Below are 22,409 nucleotides of genomic sequence, written 5' to 3'. Positions count from 1 at the left end.
GCTCTCCACAAAGAACATTCCCATGAAGCAGGAGTTCGTAAGCTTTCTCAAAGGTTCATCGGGCCTTTCAAGATTGCCAGGAGTCTTTCATAGACTATATTTACCCAGATCTCTGAGAATTAATCCCACCTTTCATGTCTAACTGCTAAAACCTGTATTAACGTCTCCTTTTCTCACACCAGGCAAACCTCCTCCTCCCAGGATCATCGATGGCCAACCAGCCTACACTGTCCGGCGAATTCTGGATACCCGCCTAGTTCTCGGTTCGGTTCGGTGATCTCCTGTTTCTGACCATTTTTGGTCAATTCAAGCTTCTCTGAATAAGTCATATTTAGTGTTTAATCATTCAATATTTATGATTCATAATAAGCAGATGAACTGTTGTCAGTTATATAAACTAATATTCCTAATTTTTTTTAAGTAATTAATATTGAGAAATATTATGTAGACTTTATCTAATTTCTTTTAGTGTATCACAGGGGCGTAGCCATAATTTTTTTTAGAGGTGGCCAGGTAAGACCTAGTGATTTTAATAGGGAGAGCAAAACACTTATTACAGACAGAAATTATTTCCTTACTACCTTTTACACCAATTCTTCATTACACATAGTTTGCTGGTCAAAAACATACAAAAAGAACGTAAACAATTTATTTGCAATGCTCTCATAGGTCTTTTCCTGCTTACTCTTAAACGTGTTTGTTTTTTGTTTGGCTAATTCAAAATTTGCCATACAAACAGATAACTGTTGGAACATTACAAAAAGATAAGATGTCACAAATTACAAGAACATTAGCAAGGGGTTATATGAAACAAAGTGTGTAAAACAAGAAACTGAAGTAATTTTCTGTCATCAACCACATCTACATTCTTTTGTCAATTACACATATATTATATCAAGAAAAATCTAACACCTTAATTCTTTGCAAGACTACATGGAACTGAATTATTTAAATCAAATTACATCATTGCATTTCTACAAAATACCAGTAGACAGACAGAACACTGATACGAAGCGGTTAGCAGCTTTTCAACTATAGCGCTCAGACTGTTTGCGTCAGCATATGACATCATATTAACGTGAGAGTAATGTTCTCGCATTACTTTCAGTGTATACGTTAAATGATCTGCGCAGCACTCCGTAAACTCCAACACATCTTAAAACTGCTTCGCACAACATAGGTGGCCAGTTAGGTGGCCATCCATCATTCAGGGGTAGCCATGGCCACCTAATGCCACCATGTAGCTATGCCCCTGGTGTGTCATGACCCAAACACGATAAATAAACGTAGTCTTTAGTTAAAAACATAAAATAAAATATACTCAATCTAATTGAGTGCAAATTCTTGCTTCAATTTTACTGAGTAGATTCAAGAAGTTTTCATATAGTTTACTTTGCTACCTAGTATATGTAAGTAAAATTTAAATGATTTGCATGGGTAATATTTACTAACCCTCAAGAATCATTTTTTAAGTGTACTGCTAGTTTTTGTTTTACATTTTTACTCAAACGTTGTTGATGGCAGAATTTTTATATATCATTTTAATTCAAAATTTTCATTAACACAGGGGTTAGTGGGTACTTCACCCATAAAATCATTCTCGATTTACTGCCATAGGGAAAATAAATACTATGGGAGTCATGGGGGGTGAGATTTGACAATCTTCCAGATATCTTCCTGTGTGTTCAGCAGAGCATAGAAATGTATACAGGTTTGGAACAATCTGAGGGTGAATACATGATGACAGAATTTTCCGTTTTGGAAGACATATCCCTTTATCTATCATCAAAAATAATACTTTAAGAAAGGAAAAAATTGTGAATACACTTTAATATCATATTGGGGGTGGCATTTTGAGAGCAAAATAAAGTGACAACTATGATGATTTTGTACTCTTGGAAACAATTTTGTGCTCTAGTAATTTAATCATGTACAACACATGGAAAATTGATATCACTTTTGGTCAATACAGGCAAAACATAGATTTGACCTTTCAAAAAAAGCAAAAGTGATCACCTTTGTTGAGCTCATTTATTATTTATAATAATAAGTTTTTTTGAATTACATACTGTGAAACTCAAACAATATTCATTGCATAAATTCCTATTAAAGCTACACAAGTTGAGCAGTGAGTGGTTCTTTTCTTTTGTTTAATTCATTTCAACGACATAGAGCAGCAGGAATCGTCTTGGTTACGTCTGTAACCGCAGTTCCCTGATGGAGTGAACGAGACATTTTGTCGAGAAAGACAGGTGGGGTTCGCCCTTGAGAACCAATCAACTCTGACTACTATAGAAAAGGCCAATGAAATTTGGCGAATAAAATTTGCATGTGTAACAGAGTTTAAATGATGTTGTTAAATTCATGCATTAATTGGGAAAACTCGACGTTGGCTGTTGCGTCACTTGCATTCGCATGCGAAATATTAAGGGCGGAGCTACATCACCACCAGCAGAGTTTCACATCTCTCGCTGTTGGTAAGTCGCATCAATAAGCGCTGCGTTATAAACAATGAGTTTAGATTGATTTATCTCTGTTTATTTCATTCAAGACTTTATGCAACATTGATGCGCTGTCCTTTAACCAGATTTGGTCGTGTTTGTCCCAGGTGTGTTATATTCAGATTTGTCATGTTCAGAGTTGAGTATTAGCATTAACGCACATCCTATGTGCTCGCACGTGCTGAACTGTGTAACTGCGCCATTTTAGGTGTGCGTTTTCTCTCTTAATATCTCACTTATACAAAATATGTAAAAGATGGTTACTTAAGTTTATAATTTCTCTGCATTTATGTGATTTGATGAGAACAGAGAAAGTGATTTTATATTTTATTTCTTTAATGTATGTTTTATCCACTATATGTTATGTATATTCAGCAGAGTTTCACATCTCTCGCTGTTGACTTTATGCAACGTTGATGCGCTGTCCTTTAACCAACTTTTGGTCGTGTTTGTCCCAGATTCCAATAAAGAGATCTTGAGTGACCATCCACCTGCTCTCAGTGTGATTCCATCCACGCAAAAGAATACCGTCACACATGCCGGTCTCCGCCCCGGACGTCCGGTATAAAAGGAAGCAGGTGTGCAGCATTCATTTACCTCTTGTTCTGATGAGCCTGAGAGTCTCTCACAACTGCAGCAGAATACGATAAGTGTTTGTGGCATAAGGGACACAACGTCTCGTTCCCTCCATCAGGGAACTGAGGTTACAGACGTAACCAAGATGTTCCCTTTCTGTCGGTCTCGACGTTGTGTCGAGAACGACAGATGGGGTTACCTATGGAAAACGCAACAACGTTGTATTGCGTCACAATCTCTAGCGAAGCGACGGTAACAGGCCTGGGCGTGTCATCTCGAAGCTTTCGCGAAACTGTTACCTTCCAGTGTGGTGGTCGGGGGGTTCCAGAGCTTTCTTGGAGAAAGAGGGGTACAGTAACCTTTCACTGACGGATGCCTTAGCTCTCTACTGGCAAGAGGCCGTCCGGCTCGGGTTTACACCGGGTAAGCGCAACTTCCTTAATTAGGGATGCGCTGCAGAGGCCACATCCTACCCGTAGGGAACGCATGGAACGTGCGGGCTGAGTAGTTAACCGCGAGGTGGAGGTCCACCTGGGGAAGATCATGGGTAACAGCCCACGGAGGGGGTGTTACAAACGTCTGCTAGCACTAGGTCCGGTTAGAGCTGTCTGTGATAGTTCATATGGTGTCCTGGCCTAAGGAGGAAGGCTGCTCTGCTCAGCCAACCCCCAGGGGGTGCTTGCTTAGTGATGGATGGAATGCCTGTTCTTAACCAGTGTTCGGTAAGAAGGAAGGTTGGTGAGATAGCTGTTCTTAGCCATATGTTCGGGAAAGAAGAGAGGCAGATAGCACACTGACCCAAACTACTGGAGGGTGGAAAGCTGCTTTCGCAGGCATACGTGTTGCTGGAAAGGTAGAAACTTTTTAGTTAGAAACTTTCCATCAACTGAGTCGTGATGAGTGGCGATAGCGACTACATACACATTCAGTGTGGAGGGTAGATGTTAGTGTCCAGTCTCTTAAGAAGGACAACACGATCCTGATCGAGCACCTCAGTGGATCTTTCTCGTTGAGAGAGACACCAGGACGAGAAGAGGCGCCGTCTAGATGCGTGTACACACATTCCGTCTAGATGCGTGCTTTTTAAACAAACATTCCTGCTGTAATTCATGATTAATTAAGGTAGTTATAAAAACATTTACTAGTTGTCAGTTAACTATTTTTGTGAGCTCATGCTTTACAAGGCATACATAGTCCTCACTTTAGATGAGCTGACAAAAAATACTTATCTAACAACTAGTAAATGTTTTATAACTACCTTAATTTATCATGAATTACAGCAGGAATGTGTGTTAAAAAAGCATTTATTAGCAAATTAAGTAACTGTTACTACATGTCAGAATAATAAGATGTATAAATGTGCATTTAAAGAGTTTATTAATCATTTACTAACAATTTCTAAATGATCTCATGAACCACTGACAACTCCTAACTAACTGGTTTGTAAGTAATGTAATCCTTAATTTAGAAATGATGAATTCATCCTTAATAAAGTATCAAAATTTGATTATTAAGCATATTATATACATGCTTATAAATCAAGAACAAAGCATTTATAGCTGTATTTATAAACTGCTTACTAATGTCTATTAATGTGGGGCCAATGCTTCATAAATGATTAATTAACTATGTACTGATGCTTAACTAATGATTCATAGCGTGCAGTTATTATAAAGTGTTACCTATAACGTTTTTTGTTTCTAGTGTGTTTGTGAGTCAGTTACCTTTATTTGCAGTCTGTGTGTCTATGTCCTCTGTGCTCTTGCTTGCTTCTTTTTGTACCTGGAAAGTAATATTAGAAAAAATAGTAAAGCTGACTAAGAATTCACTAAGAAATCAGGAAATCACAGTTAACATCAAGCAGCACTTAGTCAAGGATAACAGGTAATCTTTCACTTCTATGAATTTAGGATTTTATAAACAACAACAAAATACAGTATGTAACTAAATACATTAAATATTAAATCTGATCTTGTCCTCTTTATGTATATCTTTAAGAAATTCCACTATAGGTTATTCATATATATATGTAATAGCGTTTGGAGGCCTTTCCCATGGATAAAAGATTGTAATCCGCTACATTTTGCTCCTTTGTAACCATCTCCTGGTATTGTAGCAGATATTGTAACCATACTGTCACGTTTTAATACATATCAGTTAATGTATTCAAATAAACAGTACTGAAGATGGTACTAGATTTCACTAAGAAATAAGATCAGAACGAATTTGCGCAAAGCTTTGAGCATATACTCGTCTTTCTGGTTTTTTATTAACACCTGCAGTGGTTTGTTGCTATTAGTCATCATTAGTTAACCATGAAAATTGTCAACGGAAATCAAGCATTGCCTTTTTAGTGCAAAAGGTTGTGGGTTTGATTCCCAGGAAAAACATAAAATAAACTGATAAAATGTATAGCTCAACTGCAATTTTTTTATAATAAGTGTCTGCCAAATGCTTACATGTAACTGTTCAAATTCAAAAAATGTCAAGTGTGACAACCAAATTATTTGCATAGCATTAAAATTCAGTCATTTCGCAAACACGTTTACCCAAAGCGACTCTTCAGCCAAGCTTTCACTTAATGCATAGTTAATGAACAGCAGCTACGCTAATTATTCTCTTTATTCTCTTTCCGCCTCTGCGAAGAAGTTCCACTGTGTCCAGACGACTGACAGATGCCCATCCCCAATTTCAGATTACGCCAGCTACAGCTGCAGACTGACTGACCATCCCAGCTCCATCTAAGGCAATTCCACCACCAGCCAAGAGAAATATGACCATCAGACCATCCCAGCTCAGACCACTACATCCCCAACCAAGAGCAAAGACGGATTATTTGTCTTATTAATGCTGAAGTTACAATATTTGGTATTAAATGCTAAACTAAAATCACATGTCACCAGTTTGAGTGCAGCTATGACACGTCAGAGGGGATCTGGCCCTCCCGGTTGAGCCTGGTTTCTCCCGAGGTTTTTTTCTCCATTAATCAATCATTGGAGTTTGGGTTCCTCGCCACAGCAGGGCAGTGTTGGCCTGCTCACCGGGAGACTGCATTCATTCATTTATTTATTTATAAATTAGATATTATTTATTAGAATGATCTTACTCGTTGTATAAACACCATGCACTGTGCTGTGTTCTAACTTATCTGTTTTTCCTGTTTGCCCCTGTAAAGCTGCTTTGAAACAATACACATTGTGAAAAGCGCTATATAAATAAACTTGAATTGAATTGAATGTACAAAGTAGGGGAAAACAGTAGAAGCATTTTGTGCCATCACTTCGTAGGGGCACCATCTGACCTTTTCAACTAATTTAAATTAATTTATAGTGGGTTGCCACTTGTGGCCTTATGGTTAGAGAGTCTTGTAACCCGAAGGTCGTGGGTTCAAGTCTTAAGACAGCAGGAACCGAAGGTGGGGAGTGAATAAACAGCACTCTCTCAACTCTCATTACTAAAACTGAGGTGCCCATGAGCAAGGCTAACACCTGACTGCTACCTGGTTGACGCTGCAATAAAAATGGCTGCCCACTGCTTGGAGTGTCCATTAATGGTGTGTGTGTGTTCAATACTCACTGCTGTGTGTTCACTTGGATGGGTAAATGCAGAGCACCAATTTTGAGCATGGAAAACTGTAATGGGCGACATGTCACTTCAATAAACAGGCGTCTACTTGGATGCCCATATTTACTTGGCGGTGTACCCAAGTTCAAAAATATAGTATTTGATTTGTATTAAAAGGTTTTTATAAAAATAACATTTTCCTTGTCTTACATTGGTTGTACCACCTGACACAGAAAGTGTACCAGACAACCCAAATGCCTGCTTTAGCACACCTGTCTCTGATTATCCAGCTACCCTAAACACTATGATAAGCTGCTTTAACTGTGTTTCCATGTGTCTGAAATTGCCTACTTCCCTACTATGTAGTAGGCGAAAATAAGTCAGGAATAGTATGTCCGAAACTTCAGAATGTACAAAACAGTGGGCGACAAATACCCGGATGGTCTACTGCTGGTATAGTGGTTCGGATGGACACTTCTCTATTCCATGATGCCACAGGAGCTGAGCAACGGTCAAATTTAAAAAGTGAATCAAATAAATATAGCGGAATGTACAGATAAATGGATTTCTTGTGAATAAATTAAGTTTGTACCGATCCCTAGGTACAGATTGATGTTAATAGAGGTCAAAGAGCATACGGGTCACATGACAATAAAACATGGTAAATGCAGTACGTCTGAAATCTATTCAAAATCTATTCGAAAATCTACCCCTTTACGTACTATCTACAAGGTACTAATTCAAATATAGCAAGTACTGTCACAGTATGTGCTAACGAATGCAGCTTTTGATTGGAGTTGGAGTTGCAGTATGTAGGATCCAGACTAAGGGTTGGAGATCCCTATGCTAGACTAAGTCACTCTTCTTACTGTGAGCGCTATCATGATATGTCTGTTTAAACTGATAAGAAGGTTTTGTGTTGTTGTCGGTAGGGCTTGGCAAAACAATTGAAAAATCGCTTAATCGTTTTTTTCAACAGATTTAATCAATATTGATTCTCAAATGCTGTTAATCGATTTGATTATCTTTCATATTTACGCATGCACTATACATTCATTAATGTTAAAGAGTAAGTAGCATATGATTTTTAAGGTCCTACTTTGGTTGATGGATAGTCCAACAACAAGTTTATGGACATAGAAGGTGTAAAAACACTACTATGTCGTAATAATAGGTAATTATTCTTACCCTACTTCTTGACTGAATCTCAGATGATTTGTTCCGCGATTCATCCATCTAATCCCCTCCTCTGATTGGTCAGGTGGTATAGTCTGCTGTGATTGATAAAAAGCGCTTGTAACGAGCAAGGAGAGACGAGAGCGAGTGATGATAATGAGTGTCAGCTGCGCGTTGCCAAGGTATTGCATCTCTTTGGAGGAGATTGGAAGCATAAAAGGACGAGCGACCACAGAGAGGACCAGGCCTGGATTTAATGTTTTATGTTCGTGTGGTCGGCAGTCGACTGTGCGGGAGCTACTGGCATTTTACTTTCGTTTTGTGGTTTGTATATTTTTTATTAAAAGTTGTTGAATGTTCGCCAGTTCCCCATTCTTTGAATTTGTTACAGTATTCATCATGTGTCGCAAATGGAACGCCTACCATCATTGCTGGATTACGGTTTAGAAGTTATATACAGCGTATAGATAGAGAAGGCAGGATTTCACTTTACCAGTTTGAGCCCGAGACATCCGAAGGCGACAGTACACAATAGATAGACGGTAATAGATTGAACACTTAAATTAGCCGAGTTCATAGCTAGATAAACAAACTGTAATACCCCAGAAATAATGGTACATGTTAACGTTATATCCATTAGCTAAACACATATATAAGGTACATAAATAATTCTTGAAGTTCAGACAAAAATAAATAGTCACACTTGCAAGTTGTGATACGGTCCAAAACAGGTCCAAAAAACGTTGGTATTTTCCTCTCTTTCAAGGATAGGCTTTTAACATATCCTACAGTGAACGTGACAAGATTATTGAAGCAATCTTCGGTGAAATGACAAGCGCACAGTAAAACCCTGGGGTTATACTCCTTTGGTGTCATTTGAAAATTAATTGAAACATCTTGGTTACGTATTTAACCTCAGTTCCCTGATGGAGGGAACGAGACGTTGTGTCGAGAACAACAGATGGGGTTCGCCCTTGAGAACCAATCAACTCTGACTACTATAGAAAAAGCCAATGAAATTTGGCGAATGAAATTTGCATGACGGTCTCCGCCCCCGGATGTCCGGTATAAAAGGAAGCCGGCCTGCAGCATTTATTTACCTCTTGTTCTGAAGAGCCTGGGAGCCTCTCACGACTGCAGCAGAATACGATACATGTTTGTGGCATAAGGGACACAACGTCTCGTTCCCTCCATGTTGTATCGAGAACGACAGATGGGGTTACCTTTGGAAAACGCAACAACGTTGTATCGCGTCACAATCTCTAGCGAAGCCACAGTAACAGGCCTGGGCGTGTCAGCTCGAAGCTTTCGCGAAACTGTAACCTTCCAGTGTGGTGGTCGGGGGTTTCCAGAGCTTTCTAGGAGAAAGATGGGTACAGCCCTGACCGGTTACCTTTCACGGACGGGGCCTTAGCTCTCTACTGGCGAAAGGCCGTCCAGCTCGGGTTTACACCGGGTACGCGCAGCTCTTAATCAGGGATGCGCTGCAGAGGCCACCTCCTGGAATATGGTGTATATAGGTATGGTCTCCTCCATGGAGGAGAACGCATGGAACGTGCGGACTGAGTAGTTAACCGCGAGGTGGAGGTCCATCTGGGGAAGCTCATGGGTTACCAAGAGTGGGAACCATTCTCATGAGGGTCCCCAGAGGGAAGGTTGGCTCCGCCTTTTTGCCTGCCTGGCAGGACAGCTGCAAGCACTGTCGGTTTGAGAGTGGTGACAGCTGTCGTGTGTGTACGACCCTATGCCTCACCGGGGCGTGAGGTCGGGTTGCCAGGCACAGTCCAGTGGAGTGTGCGATCGGCTACAAGTACACCCAGGGAGAACGGGGAGACGTCCCGTACTGACCGATCAGAGCAGTGGCTGTGAAAGTCGGGCCCGATATTGTTCTCCGTGGGCGCTTCCCGTCAGTGTCCCTTCTCGCGAGAAGGTTGCCGGGAAAAAGACGCCACGCGGGATCTCTGAGGCCTCTAGGCGGAAAAATGTGGCTAATTGCCACTGTCTGCTTCTTCACCGTCAAAAACTGCTGAGCGCAGTCCTCGGCGGTGTTACCAACAACCCACCCTGTGAGACGGGTGCATCAAGAAAGTGGACTTTCTCGGTGTCACTCTTCTGCGCAAGGTACAGCCCGCGTTGCGTGCAAGATGTGTCAACGAATGCTGCTTCAGCATGCTAGACGCCCTGACACCTAATGCAGCGATCGTGTCTAGCCCCTCCTCGATGAGGGTGCAGCACCCAAGAGAACAGCGGGACACGCCGCGATGGAGAATGCTCAGTCCTGAAAGGACCTTTTAAGAAAAAATCTCTAATACCTGCGGAACCGGCGAGACGCCCAGGGGAAGGTCGCTGCAGGTAGGGATGATCCGCTGCTACGTCGTAGATCCGGCAATGTAGACGAAGAAGAATTCATTGAATTTGTTTTGTTCGTAGTCATGAGCAAAGGCTCTGAAGAACAAAAGGTAAACGAATGCTGCACGCCAGATTCCTTTTATACCGAACATCCGGGGGCGGAGACCTGCATGCAAATTTTATTCGCCAAATTTCATTGGCCTTTTCTATAGTAGTCAGAGTCGATTGGTTCTCAAGGGCGAACCCCATCTGTCGTTCTCGACACAACGTCTCGTTCTCTCCATCAGGGAACTGAGGTTACAGACGTAACCAAGACGTTTTCACAGTTAACCAATGACAGAGACCTGTCGTTTCCATAACAACATGCAACATGACGTGATTGGTCGAGAAAGCCCAAGGTCGAAATATTGGAGCATAGTTTTCCATACAAAATAAGTTAAATTTTCACTTTCAACAACTTTTGAATGCATTTCTAGCGAGAAAATAGTATTGTAGTTTTAAAATATGTGATTTGTTTTTGCAAAGACGCTCTCTGTTTATAATTCAAATAGACTTCCGTTATGATGCCTATCTGTTTCTCTGAGCTGCCTTCATGCATAGACGCAGCCTCTGAAGTCACGGCCTTCGGCTGCTATTTGTAACTAAACGAAGCCGCCATTTATATTGAAATGCGTCTTTTTCGACATAGGTGGAGTCCATCTGAATTCTGACGGAGTCCATCTGAATTCTGACGGGGTGAATGAAAGTGAAAAAGCACGGTGAGGTATGTTGGTGCTCTTGTAGCATGTATTTTTATAGCTGAATTGCTTAATTTTCCATTGTTCAACGACATGACAGTCATGTTAAGGAACTTCTATATGTACATTTTGTGATAGTACTGTAATATAATTTATCCACTGTGTTTATTGCAATTAGCAAAGTCTAATTACAGCTAATTATTTTGATTATTTGTAAATGACTAGTATTGAAAATGACTAGTAATGACTAGACAGAAAACAAAACATATTTTATAGTATCTCACCTTGCTTTTGTCCTTTTGATACATTTCTTTGAGGTTGTTGAGAGGAGCAGCCGGTTTTTCCACAGAAGATGGAGAGAGTGGATCTGATTCAGCTCTGTTTTCTGCCTCTTCCTCCATTTGCCCCTCCCGTTTAGTCACCACCTCTGCCTTTATTTTTGCAGATCCCTCACAGGACATCGGCTGTTGGGTCAAGCTGTATTGTTGCACGAATTTGGATTGTTCTTTTGGACCATTGGGTTTGGAGGAAGCAGCTTTGCTCACAGGTGCCACGCTTAGCTGAGGAGCAGATTTGTCCTGTTCCCAGCGTTTCTTTAGCAAGCTCAGGTTTCCAGACCGCAAGGTTGTTGGAGGCAAACTGTCAACAGACTGGGCAGAGAAGGTGAGATTTAATTAACTACAGACAAAAATTTACATACATCAATCACAACTGCTTTGGAGAAACTGTGTCAGCCAAACTGCACTATTGGATTACAATCACACCAGTCTTTTAAATTTTCTAAAGAAAGAAAAAGTGCAGCTTGCTATGGCAGACAGAGATTTATAGCGGCTCAACGTTTTTTATTACCCAGTTCGCTGGGTTATAGGCTGGGTCCTTTTCACTGACAGTTGACGCACACCTGACGCGGGAGATTTAAATGGTCTGCAAATACATTTTGCACTGACAGTCACATAACAAGCATCAAAGGTAACACAAGTAACATAAACGATGCAGAGACTGAGTTTGATGGAAAGGCGGCGCTATATTTAATCGACCACAAACAAGTTTACTTGTTTTCTTAAATCCATTTTATTCCTCTTAATCATTTTAGTGTGTATGTCTTTAAGAAATGCTTGATTGGCCTATCAGGTAGCAGGAAGAATATATGGAGAGACCAGAATGGTCAAGAAGAGTGGTATCTTGTCATGTGCACAAACTACTGAACTGAAATATGGAGTTATCATCTTGTAGACTCACCTTTTCAGGTACCTTTTAATATTTTTGGTTTCACTGCTGTTGAAATGTATATACACTGGTGGACACTCACACTGTTTTAGGGTATGGAGCATTGGACTGTATACTATTAACGGCATGCAGGGGTTTTCTGGTTTTATTGTGTTGTTTTAAAGTTTCATGTGAACATTGTAAATACAAATACCACACTTATTGTTTAATAAGGTTTTATATAATTATTTTAAAACTACAAGATCTTTCACAGTTTAATCTGACCCCATCTTTTAAAATTATGACGCTTTCGATAAGGCTGGTTGTTACAATATTAACAAGTAAAAAATTGTAAAGCTGGTGGCCACATCCCCCCGGCGAGAAAATGAGTGCAGTCAGCGTGCAAACAGTGGTGAGGAACCCAAAACTCCAGGGAAGAAAAAAAACTTGAAGGAACCCAGGCCCTGTCACCAGGAACCAGTTTATCCTCTGGCACTACTGCTGCTTCTCTACAAGCTCAAAAGTGCTTGCATAACAAAGCTAAATGAAATAAATAAAAAATAAAAGAGTTGATGATTTAACATTTACTTAATACATTACATTCAACATTAAAAAGTTGCTACTCATTCAGGTTTTTTTTATCAACTATGCATTCCAATATTCTGGTGAATTTCTGTGTTTCTTGAGGCCCCGAGGAAAAGTAGAGTTGAAGTCAAGATGAGAAGATTTAGCAATGTGTACTCTGAAGGCTACAAGAGGTCGACCAGCGTCAACAAGCAGTCTGAACAAGTACATGCAGCAGCAATAACTGGCTAGTTGCATATAGTCACCATGTTGGATTTCCAATAAGTGACTGTGGGCATGTTTACTTACTGTTCACGTCTGTACATGCTCATTCAATGATAAATAAACTCAACTCAAAAAGATTTTTATAGCGCTTTTGATCATTTTCATTGTTACAATGCAGCTGTAAATGAAACAATGAAACAATAACTATAGGCAAGGAATAACAAGGAAAATAATAAGAACAAATGCAATACAATTTCACATACCATGCAAAAAAAATGAAGAAATACATGGCTCACACAACAACACATGCAACCATGCGCTCATGCTCACACAGTCCACATGCATGAAACACAGGCACACAACACACACTCACAGACACACGCACAAAGGAACATACATAGTCATATGCCAACGTACACAAAACAGACACACAAAACTCAAATGCACGGAACACAAATGCACACGCACTGACACACACACATGCAGGTACACACACCCATGTACACAAATATAAGATAAAGGAAAGAAAAGAAAAGCACAGGTAACATATCATATGGATTCCAAATTCCTATATGGATTAGTAAATAAAGCACTTTTTTGACTGCAATTGGCTTCCTTTAATACATTTTTCCTACAATCTGAAACACCTAGAAAAACCACAAGCAGCCGACTCTCTAGCTCTCCTCTCCTCGTTTCACCATCACAGGTCCAACACCCCTCCCACCCACAGAGGAGGACAACAGTTATTCTGACTCGTAACTGCACCGCTAGTCTCTTCCGACACATCCTAACCCCCTGGTCTTCAATGACCTTCTTACGGACAGGGGCCCTCTTGGGCAGGTTACAAGGCGCGTCGTGGTGACGACCGATGCCTCTCTGCAGGGTTTAGGGTGCAGTTTCCAACGGGCATGCGGAATTCTCTGTGTCCCCTGACTGCGCTCCCCACTGGGGAGGAAGACCCAACCCCTCGTGGAGGGAACGAGATGTTGTGTCCTTCTTGCCACAAACACTTGCTGATCACTGCAGTAGTTGTGAGAGGCTCTCAGGCTCCTCGGAACTAAAGGTAAATGAATGCAGCACACTGTTTCCATTTTATACCCGGATTTCCGGGGGCGATGTCCGGCATGCTAATTTCATTCGCCAATTTCATTGGCCTGTTTCAAAACCAATCGAAGTGACATGTTCTCAAAGGCGAACCCCATCTGTCGATGCGACATAACGTCTCGTTCCCTCCACCAGGGAACTGAGGTTACATCCGTAACCAAGACGTTTTCTGTTTTAATGAGGTGTTTTTCCGTTATTCCCAAACAGATAAATGCATCTATCAGTTTATGGTGAAGTCATTTTGTACATTAAAGATGATTCTGGCCAAAATTATGAAATCATGTAAGTGGCACCCTGTGTCTCTTTAGAACAGTGTCCGCCGCCGCCCGGTGTGTGCATAGAAAAAAATATGTTTATTTTTACAAACAATGGCGCAACACTAGGCGGCTAGGCAATTCTCGTCCTGTGTTTGACCCCCTTTGCGCAGACGATGATGGTTTATTACAACAGATGAGTTTACAATGAACAGGCAGGAAAATAAATAGGATATAATGGATAGCGTAGTTCAGAGTTGAGGGAAGTTTCGTATGTTTATATACGAAATTAGAGCTACAGCAATGGTAAACTTTATAAGTCCAATGGCAGAACTCACCAATTTTTTTTTGTCTCCACTTATCTCCTCAGCAGCTTTCTGATATCTTAAAGGTAAGAAAACAGATAAAAATACAAATTAGATTCAATATGAACAAAGTAATGTGCTGTGAGCAAAAACAAATTTGGCCAAAACAGTTTATCAATTAGTATAAAATGTGATAATATAAAATTGTATATATGGAACATCAAAATAACTATCCTTACTGTTCAGAATTAAAATGTATTAAATGCCACATTTGAAATACTACTCTCTGGACACTGACTGCTTGATTTTTTTCTTTACTTCATTATTACGTTATTGGAATAATTATTTGTTATATTGCTAAAGCATTGAACGTAAAACAAGAAACATACAGTAACAATAACAACAGTTTAAAATAAGATGCTAAGAAAATTATAAAATATAGTAAAACATTCATTTTGAAATATAAACAGCTGAAAATCAAATCAGTTTTTTTTAACACAAAAGGGAAAACAAATACCCTTATGTGGAGATTGTTGGGCCCAGCATATGACATTCGAAATTGAAAAACGACCGCCTGTAACATGATTTCGAACAGATTCTGGTCAAAACTACAATTCTCCTAACTATAGTTCAGCGCTGCACACGAAACAGAACTCGCCGGAAAAGTTTGGGTTGGCCGATAAACACCTCCGAGCCACCATTCGTTCATGGTCATAGCATAATAGGTTGGTGCAGAGCTGTTGAATATGGGGCTATAGGCCATCATGTAAAATAAATTGCACAATCGCCTTAACAAAGCTGCGAAACGGTTTATGCGATCTTCTTAATAAAGCTGCTGTAGTCATTCATTTACACACAATAAAAAAATTGTTGAGTCAAAACTAAAGTCAAAACTTTTGGAATTGCACTCCCGGGTTTCTCTGCTTTCCTCATCTAATTGACTTTTCATACTGGATGCGATGAGATAATGCAATACGAATGACCTACAAACTGTTCGTTTGTTGAAAGTTTTCATAATATTCAATATAAATCAGACTGTAGTCTGCTTTCATAAGACATATGGACCAGGCCCGGATTAAGAATTCAGAGGCCCCTGCCCACAAGTGTTTTATGGACCCCCATTCACACAATAAGAAGTCATTTGAGAGACTGGTATTGGCTTATCTGAAGGACATCAAAAAACCCTTACTGGACCCCCTGCAGTTTGCCCACAGAGCAAATAGGTCTGTTGAGGATGCAGTTAACATGGGGCTGCATTTTGTCCTGAAACATCTCGATAGGAAAAGGGCTCAGAAATAACCCTGGACCTTTCACATCCAAGCCATCATCTCTTCACAATGCTGCCGTCTGGTCGGCGTTACAGAGCACTGAGCACCAAAACAACCAGACACAAAAATAGCTTCTTCCCTCAGGCCGTCTACCTCTTTAACAGTTAAATGTTTTTTACATGCACCTTTAAGAATTTGCCTGCAAATTTTTTACGTGCATTTAACTCTGTGCAATAATAATAAAGTGCAATTTTAAATATAATAGATAATACACTATCTATTTTATATAACTTTTTCTGTAAATTATATTTCATCTTGCTGTGTATAACACATACCTTTTACCACAATAGTCTATTCTTATTTTTTACTTGTACATATTTACATTCACACATAACTTTACTCTCTATAGCTTTACTCTTATGTTTATTGTATTGTATTTCTTAATTGTTTATACCCATAGGCCTTTATTTAAATCATCTGTGTAACTGTTTTGTATTGTTTGATGGTCTCTGTGTGTTGTTCCTGATTCTGTGTACTGGATGCTCCTTTCACCAAAACAAATTCCTTGTATGTACAAACACACTTGGCAATAAAGCTCTTTCTGATTCTGATTCTGATAAAGTTTTAAATTAGCCTAATGGGTACAATGTATCCAATAACAGAACACCAGTCCGGGGGAGGAAGCTGGACAGACTCGGCAGACCCAAACATACTGCGAGGGTCTGTTGGGAACGTTTGGCCGATCCCCTGTAAGAGAGATCTTCAACTCCCACCTCCGGCAGAGCTTCGACCAGACCCAGAGGAAGTCTGGAGATATTGAGTCAGAGTGGACCATGTTCTCCACCTCCTCTGTCAACGCGGCCACTCGGAGCTGTGGCCGTAAGGTCTCCGGTGCCTGTCGAGGCGGCAATCCCCGAACCCGGTGGTGGACACCGGAAGAAGGAGTCCTATCGGGCCTGGCTGGCTTGTGGGACTCCCGAGGCAGCTGACGGGTACTGACAGGCCAAGCGGACTTCAGCCCGGGTGGTTGAGGTGGCAAAAACTCGGGCCTGGGAGGAGTTCGGTGAGGCCATTGAGAAGGACTATCGTTCGGCCTCGATGAGATTCTGGCAAACCGTCCGGCACCTCAGGAGGGGGAAGCAGTGCCCTACCAACGATGTTTACAGTGGAGGGGGGCAGCTGTTGACCTCGACCGGGGATATCATCGGGCGGTGGAAGGAATACTATTAGGATCTCCTCAATCCCCCCGCCACGTCTTCCATTGAGGAAGCTGAGAAATAGGGCTCGGAGGCGGACTCGTCCATCACCCAGGCTGAAGTCACCAAGGTAGTCAAGAAACTCCTCGGTGGCAGGGCACTGGGGGTGGTTGAGATCTGCCCTGAGTACCACAAGTCTCTGGATGTTGTGGGGCTGTATTGGCTGACACGCCTCCCAGCACCGCATGACGGTCGGGAACTGTGCCTTTGGACTGGCAGGGGATCACACTTCTCAGCCTCCCCGGGAAAGTCTATGCCAGGGTACTGGAGAGGAGAATCCTGCAGATGGTAGAACCTCGGATTCAGGAGGAACAGTGTGGTTTTCGTTCTGGTCGTGGAACACTGGACCAGCTCTATACCCTCTCCAGGGTGCTGGAGGGTTCATGGGAGTTTGCCCAACCAATCCACATGTGTTTTGTGGAGCTAGAGAAGGCATTCGACTGTGTCCCTCGCGGCATCTTATGGAGGGTGCTCTGGGAGTATGGGATTCGGGAACCTTTGCTAAGGGCTATCCGGCCCCTGTACGACCGGAGCAGGAGCTTGGTTCGCATTGTTGGCAGAAAGTCAGACTTGTTCCCGGTGCATGTTGGACTCTGTCAGGGCTGCCCTTTGTCGCCGGTTCTGTTCATAATTTTCACCACACGATTTCATCTCTGCTCTTTGCGGATAATGTTGTCGTGCTGGCCCCATCAGACCAGGACCTTCAGCATACACTGGGACGGTTTGCAGCAGAGTGTGAAGTGGCTGGGATGAGAATCAGCACCTCCAAATCCAAGGCCATGGTTCTCAGTCGGAAAAGGGTGGCTTGCCCACTTCAAGTTCCTGCCTCAAGTGGAGGAGTTCAAGTATCTGGGGGTCTTGTTCACGAGTGAGGGAAGGATGGAACTGGAGATTGACAGATGGATCGGTGCAGCTTCTGCAGTAATACGGTCGCGGTACGGGTCTGTCGTGGTGAAGAAGGAGCTGAGCCGCAAGGCGAAGCTCTCGATTTACCGGTCAATCTGCGTTCCTACTCTCACTTATGGTCATGAGCTGTGGGTCATGACCGAAAGGACAAGATCCCGGATACAGGCGGCTGAAATTAGCTTTCTCTGCAGGGTGGCTGGGCGATCCCTTGGAGATAGGGTGAGAAGCTTGGTCACTCGGGAGGAGCTCAGAGTAGAGCCGCTGCTCCTCCACATCGAGCTGAGGTGGCTCGGGCATCTTTCCCCGGATGCCCCCTGGTCGCCTTCCCCCGGGGAAGACCTAGGACACGCTGGAGGGACTATGTCTCCCGGCTGGCCTGGGAATGCCTCGGTGGCCCCCCGGAAGAGCTGGAGGAAGTGTCTAGGGAGAGGGAGGTCTGGGCTTCCCTGCTTAGACTGCTGCCCCCGCGACCCGGCCCAGGATGAAGCGGAAGAAGATGGATGGATTGATGGATGGATGGATGGATGGATGGGTACAATGTGTATGAAACACCTCTGTCCTATACAGGATTATATTGACAAGTTACAAATAATGACCACAAGCTGAAGGACAATATCAACACCTTAACACATCCTCAATCATACAGGATTTACACCACATGATTGCAACAATGCTTTCCTGGTCCAGCAACAACTATATTAAGAAATTTCACTGCATATTGTTACTTACTGGCATTTGCAAGCACAGTGCCTCACCTACCTATTAATTCAGTTTTATCAGATTCTTCACTAATTCACACACAAACACGTCGGATTCACAAAACTACTTAAGAAAATATAAGTAATTTAATATAATAAGATAAATTACAGAACATTCTTAAGAATATTCTTAAGGGCAATATTCAAATAATTTCATCTTCATTTTTTCGAAGAATTAACAGGCAGTCTTTGTCAACGATTATAGTAATTTGTCCATATGTTATGTTACATTTTCTTCCCCTTGCCTGGACCCCTAGCGCTCATGGGCCCCTGGGGCTAGGACGGCTTGAGGGTGAGTAAAATACAGTATAGACAATTGCATAGCACGCAAGCACGCTTGATTCAGGAGTTATATTCTGGTTTGTATATGGCTAGTGTCTAATCCTATAACTATGTATACTCTATTTCATTTATCCATCCATCCATTTTCTTCTGCTTATCCGGGGCCGGGTCGCGGTCTAAGCAGGGATGCACAGACTTCCCTCTCCCTAGACACTTCCTCCAGCTCTTCCGGGGGGACACCGAGGCGTTCCTAGGCCAGCTGGGAGACATAGTCCCTACAGCGTGTCCTAGGTCTTCCCCGGGGTCTCCTCCTGGTGGGACATGCCCGGAACACCTTCCCGGGATTGCATCCAGAAAAGATGCCTGACCCACCTCAGCTGGCCCCCCTCGATGTGGAGGAGCAGCGGATCTACTCTGAGCTCCTCCCGCGTGACCAAGCTTCTCACCCTATCTCTAAGGGATCACCCAGCCACCCTGCGGAGAAAGCTCATTTCGGCTGCCTATATCCGGGATCTTGTCCTTTCGGTCATGACCCACAGCTCATGACCATAGGTGAGAGTAGGTACGTAGATTGATCGGTAAATTAAGAGTTTCGCCTTACGGCTCAGCTCCTTCTTCACCACGACAGACCAGTACAGCGACCGCTTTACTGCAGAAGCTGCACCGATCCGTCTGTCAATCTCCCGTTCCATCCTTCCCTCACTCGTGAACAAGACCCCCAGATACTTGAACTCCTCCACTTGAGGCAGGAACTCTCCACCTACCTGAAGTGGGCAAGCCACCCTTTTCCGACTGAGAACCGGATAATATTTCATTTATGTTAAAATTATTTTTTATTATCATTTTATTGTATAAAAATGTTATTAAATAAACAATTTGTTGAATGGGTCCTGTAGTTTTTAAAGAAACCGTATGGTACATTGACATCTAGCTGTTGAGCTTGGTATCGGAGTCTAAATTCAAAATATTGGATAGACATGTTTAATCAAGTTACGGTTCTCCTCGGCTTCTTTTGATTGTTAGTATAAATAATCTACAGCCACTCTATTGTTTGTGAATGTGTACCCGAATTTAACTGCAGTCCACTAACGCGTGCATGCGCAGTAACGTTTGCTTATGTTGACACTTTAAAACCGAATATAGGCTGATTTTATTTCTAAAGTGAACTATTCCATTAAATCGGCTATATACTTTCTAATTAACCATATTGTGAATGCAAATGATGATTTGGAGTATGTTTCGAATTTGAGGTAAAATCTCATCAGAGATCGAGGGCCATATTAATTTGCAGTTTGCCGAAGCGCAAACTGTTCTTTTTGTCTACAAAAACAACTGCTGGTATTTACTAAAGGCACGCAGTGAATATTAGCGGTGACAAGGCGTAGACAAAGCTGTTTTTGTGCCTGAGCTTATTGCATTTGCATTTATAGTAGTATTATATTCAGACCCAAACTTAAGAGGTGGAGAGACGTTAAATGAATTATACAACTCAATTTACTTTGCACCCCTTCATTGCACAGGTGTTTGCGGCTTTATTTATGTCAGGGTTCTGCCTCATCATGTCTTATATTTATTGGTCTTGTGGCAGAACCAGGACGGGATCCCTTGTTTCTTGTAGAGAGAGAAGTTTTTGAGTCTCTTGGTACGCCATACTCTCTTTCTGAATCTCGTCTGTGTTTCCCGCCCTTTCGTCTCATTATTGCCTGTTAGTTAGTTTTGCCCCATACCTGTCCCCTATTGATTATTCCCCCTATTTATTTGCCTCGTGTTTCTTGTCTTGTGCTGGTTCATTCCCTCTGTTTGTGTCATTGTGTTGAGTTTCTGTTCCTTTTAGTATAGTTTAGTTATTAGTACTCCGTTAAATGTTATCTTAAGTCTTGTTAGGTGTAGTTAGTCCTTGTTCCTGTGTCCTGTTGAATCCTTGTTTTGTTATGTTACCCCCTTGTGGGTTTTTGTTTTGTCTTTGTTATCATTTATTATTTATAATTAAAGTCTGTTAATCCTGTGTCCCAATTCACCTACTTATCCTATACCCTTAAAGTACGTATCGTCTTTGTCATGTAAAAGTATATACATTTTAGTGCAAAACAAAACTATATTCACACTGGGACATATTAATGCGAAACGGAAGTGGCCATTATTGCCTTGAAGACACTGTGATTCTTAACAGACACGAACATCAAAAAACAGCTTTTCCATGCATATTTATTTATTATTTTGCATCTAATGTTTACTGTACACTTACATTTATTAATTTAGCGAAGCATCTTTTATTCAATTTTATTAATGCAGTGTAGTGTCATTAAACTCCGCCCTCTCGTGGTGGGTAATACTGTTGTTTTACACCTGATTTAAATCACCTTATACCAATCATTAGAAGAGCACTCCATGAACGAACTGTGTTCGAACGACATGGTCCCTACTTAGTCTTCACTGCTCTCTACTCCCTGGCACACCGGAAACCAGCTGAAGTTTAATTGCATGGAACTGCGCTACATGACTGCCTGCAGCGTCTTCACACACAGACGAAATTTACAGAAATGTGAACGATTATTTAACTGTAATCACGTGATATGCGTACGTCTTGTGCACTTTAATGCCCTTAAATTTTACACATGCTCGAACTGAAATCATGGCAGAAGATCGAGAGATGTTCACTTCACAGGGCACCTACGTTTTTATTGAACAAACCTCTGAAGGGATGGAAAGAAACATACAAAATATGCAGAGTGGGGGTCGCAAGGATCAGGATTAAGAACCGCTGGCCTAGAATGTAATTAAAACAATATTTTAATTTTATTAAGATATACACAATTGAAACATCGGGTATACTAAATCAATTCAATCGTGTTCTTAAGAAATGTGATGAATGTTGCACGGATGATTGATACGCTTTCATTTGAGTGACGTTCACATAATCCACACACACTTACTTTGAAAACCGTTCAGCGATGGCATTACCCTTACCACGGCTCCCAACCAATGATATCTCTTTAGCTGTTATCCGTAAAGACTGTGATGCCCATTGTCTCCTGCTAAATGACCCAGTGTCCATCTCTGCCTGTCAAAAGAAAAAAGAAAAGCGTGTGTCAGTAAATTTACATTAACTACAATAAACAATTACAATTCTATAAAAATTAGAAACACAACAATTTGGTCAAGAATTGTACATTTACTTATTCTTGTCATAAGATTCCATTACCTACAAAAGCATTTACTGTAGAAATGTATAAAGGAAGAGCTTATATTCGGTTCTGTTAAGCAAGTGTGTGTGTGTCAAATGTTTCATCCGATGTAAATGAGCAGTGCTGTAAGAAAGAACTGAGAACGTAAAAAAATAATGGTCTGAAAGATTATAATCTATTTAAAAGTATAAAG

At 41.5% G+C, this 22,409-nt stretch overlaps 1 protein-coding gene across 4 annotated transcripts in view; it reads right to left on the bottom strand.

Annotated features, from left to right (window-relative positions):
- The window catches only part of lima1b (LIM domain and actin binding 1b), a 70,493-nt gene that overhangs the window by 42,732 nt on the left and 5,352 nt on the right, over positions 1-22,409 (bottom strand). For all 4 annotated transcript variants that reach the window (XM_056734739.1, XM_056734737.1, XM_056734738.1 and 1 more), the window contains exons 2-5: positions 21,965-22,092; positions 14,595-14,640; positions 11,188-11,553; positions 4,802-4,859 (exon numbers count right to left, since the gene is read on the bottom strand). In XM_056734739.1, the coding sequence (XP_056590717.1) occupies positions 4,802-4,859; positions 11,188-11,553; positions 14,595-14,640; positions 21,965-22,086 (592 nt within the window). In that variant the 5' untranslated portion in view covers positions 22,087-22,092. The remainder of the gene's footprint in view (positions 1-4,801; positions 4,860-11,187; positions 11,554-14,594; positions 14,641-21,964; positions 22,093-22,409) is intronic.

Source organism: Triplophysa dalaica, chromosome 21 (assembly GCF_015846415.1).
Source record: "Triplophysa dalaica isolate WHDGS20190420 chromosome 21, ASM1584641v1, whole genome shotgun sequence".
Classification (NCBI taxonomy): domain Eukaryota; kingdom Metazoa; phylum Chordata; class Actinopteri; order Cypriniformes; family Nemacheilidae; genus Triplophysa; species Triplophysa dalaica.
This window is presented reverse-complemented; position numbering and strand designations above follow the sequence as displayed.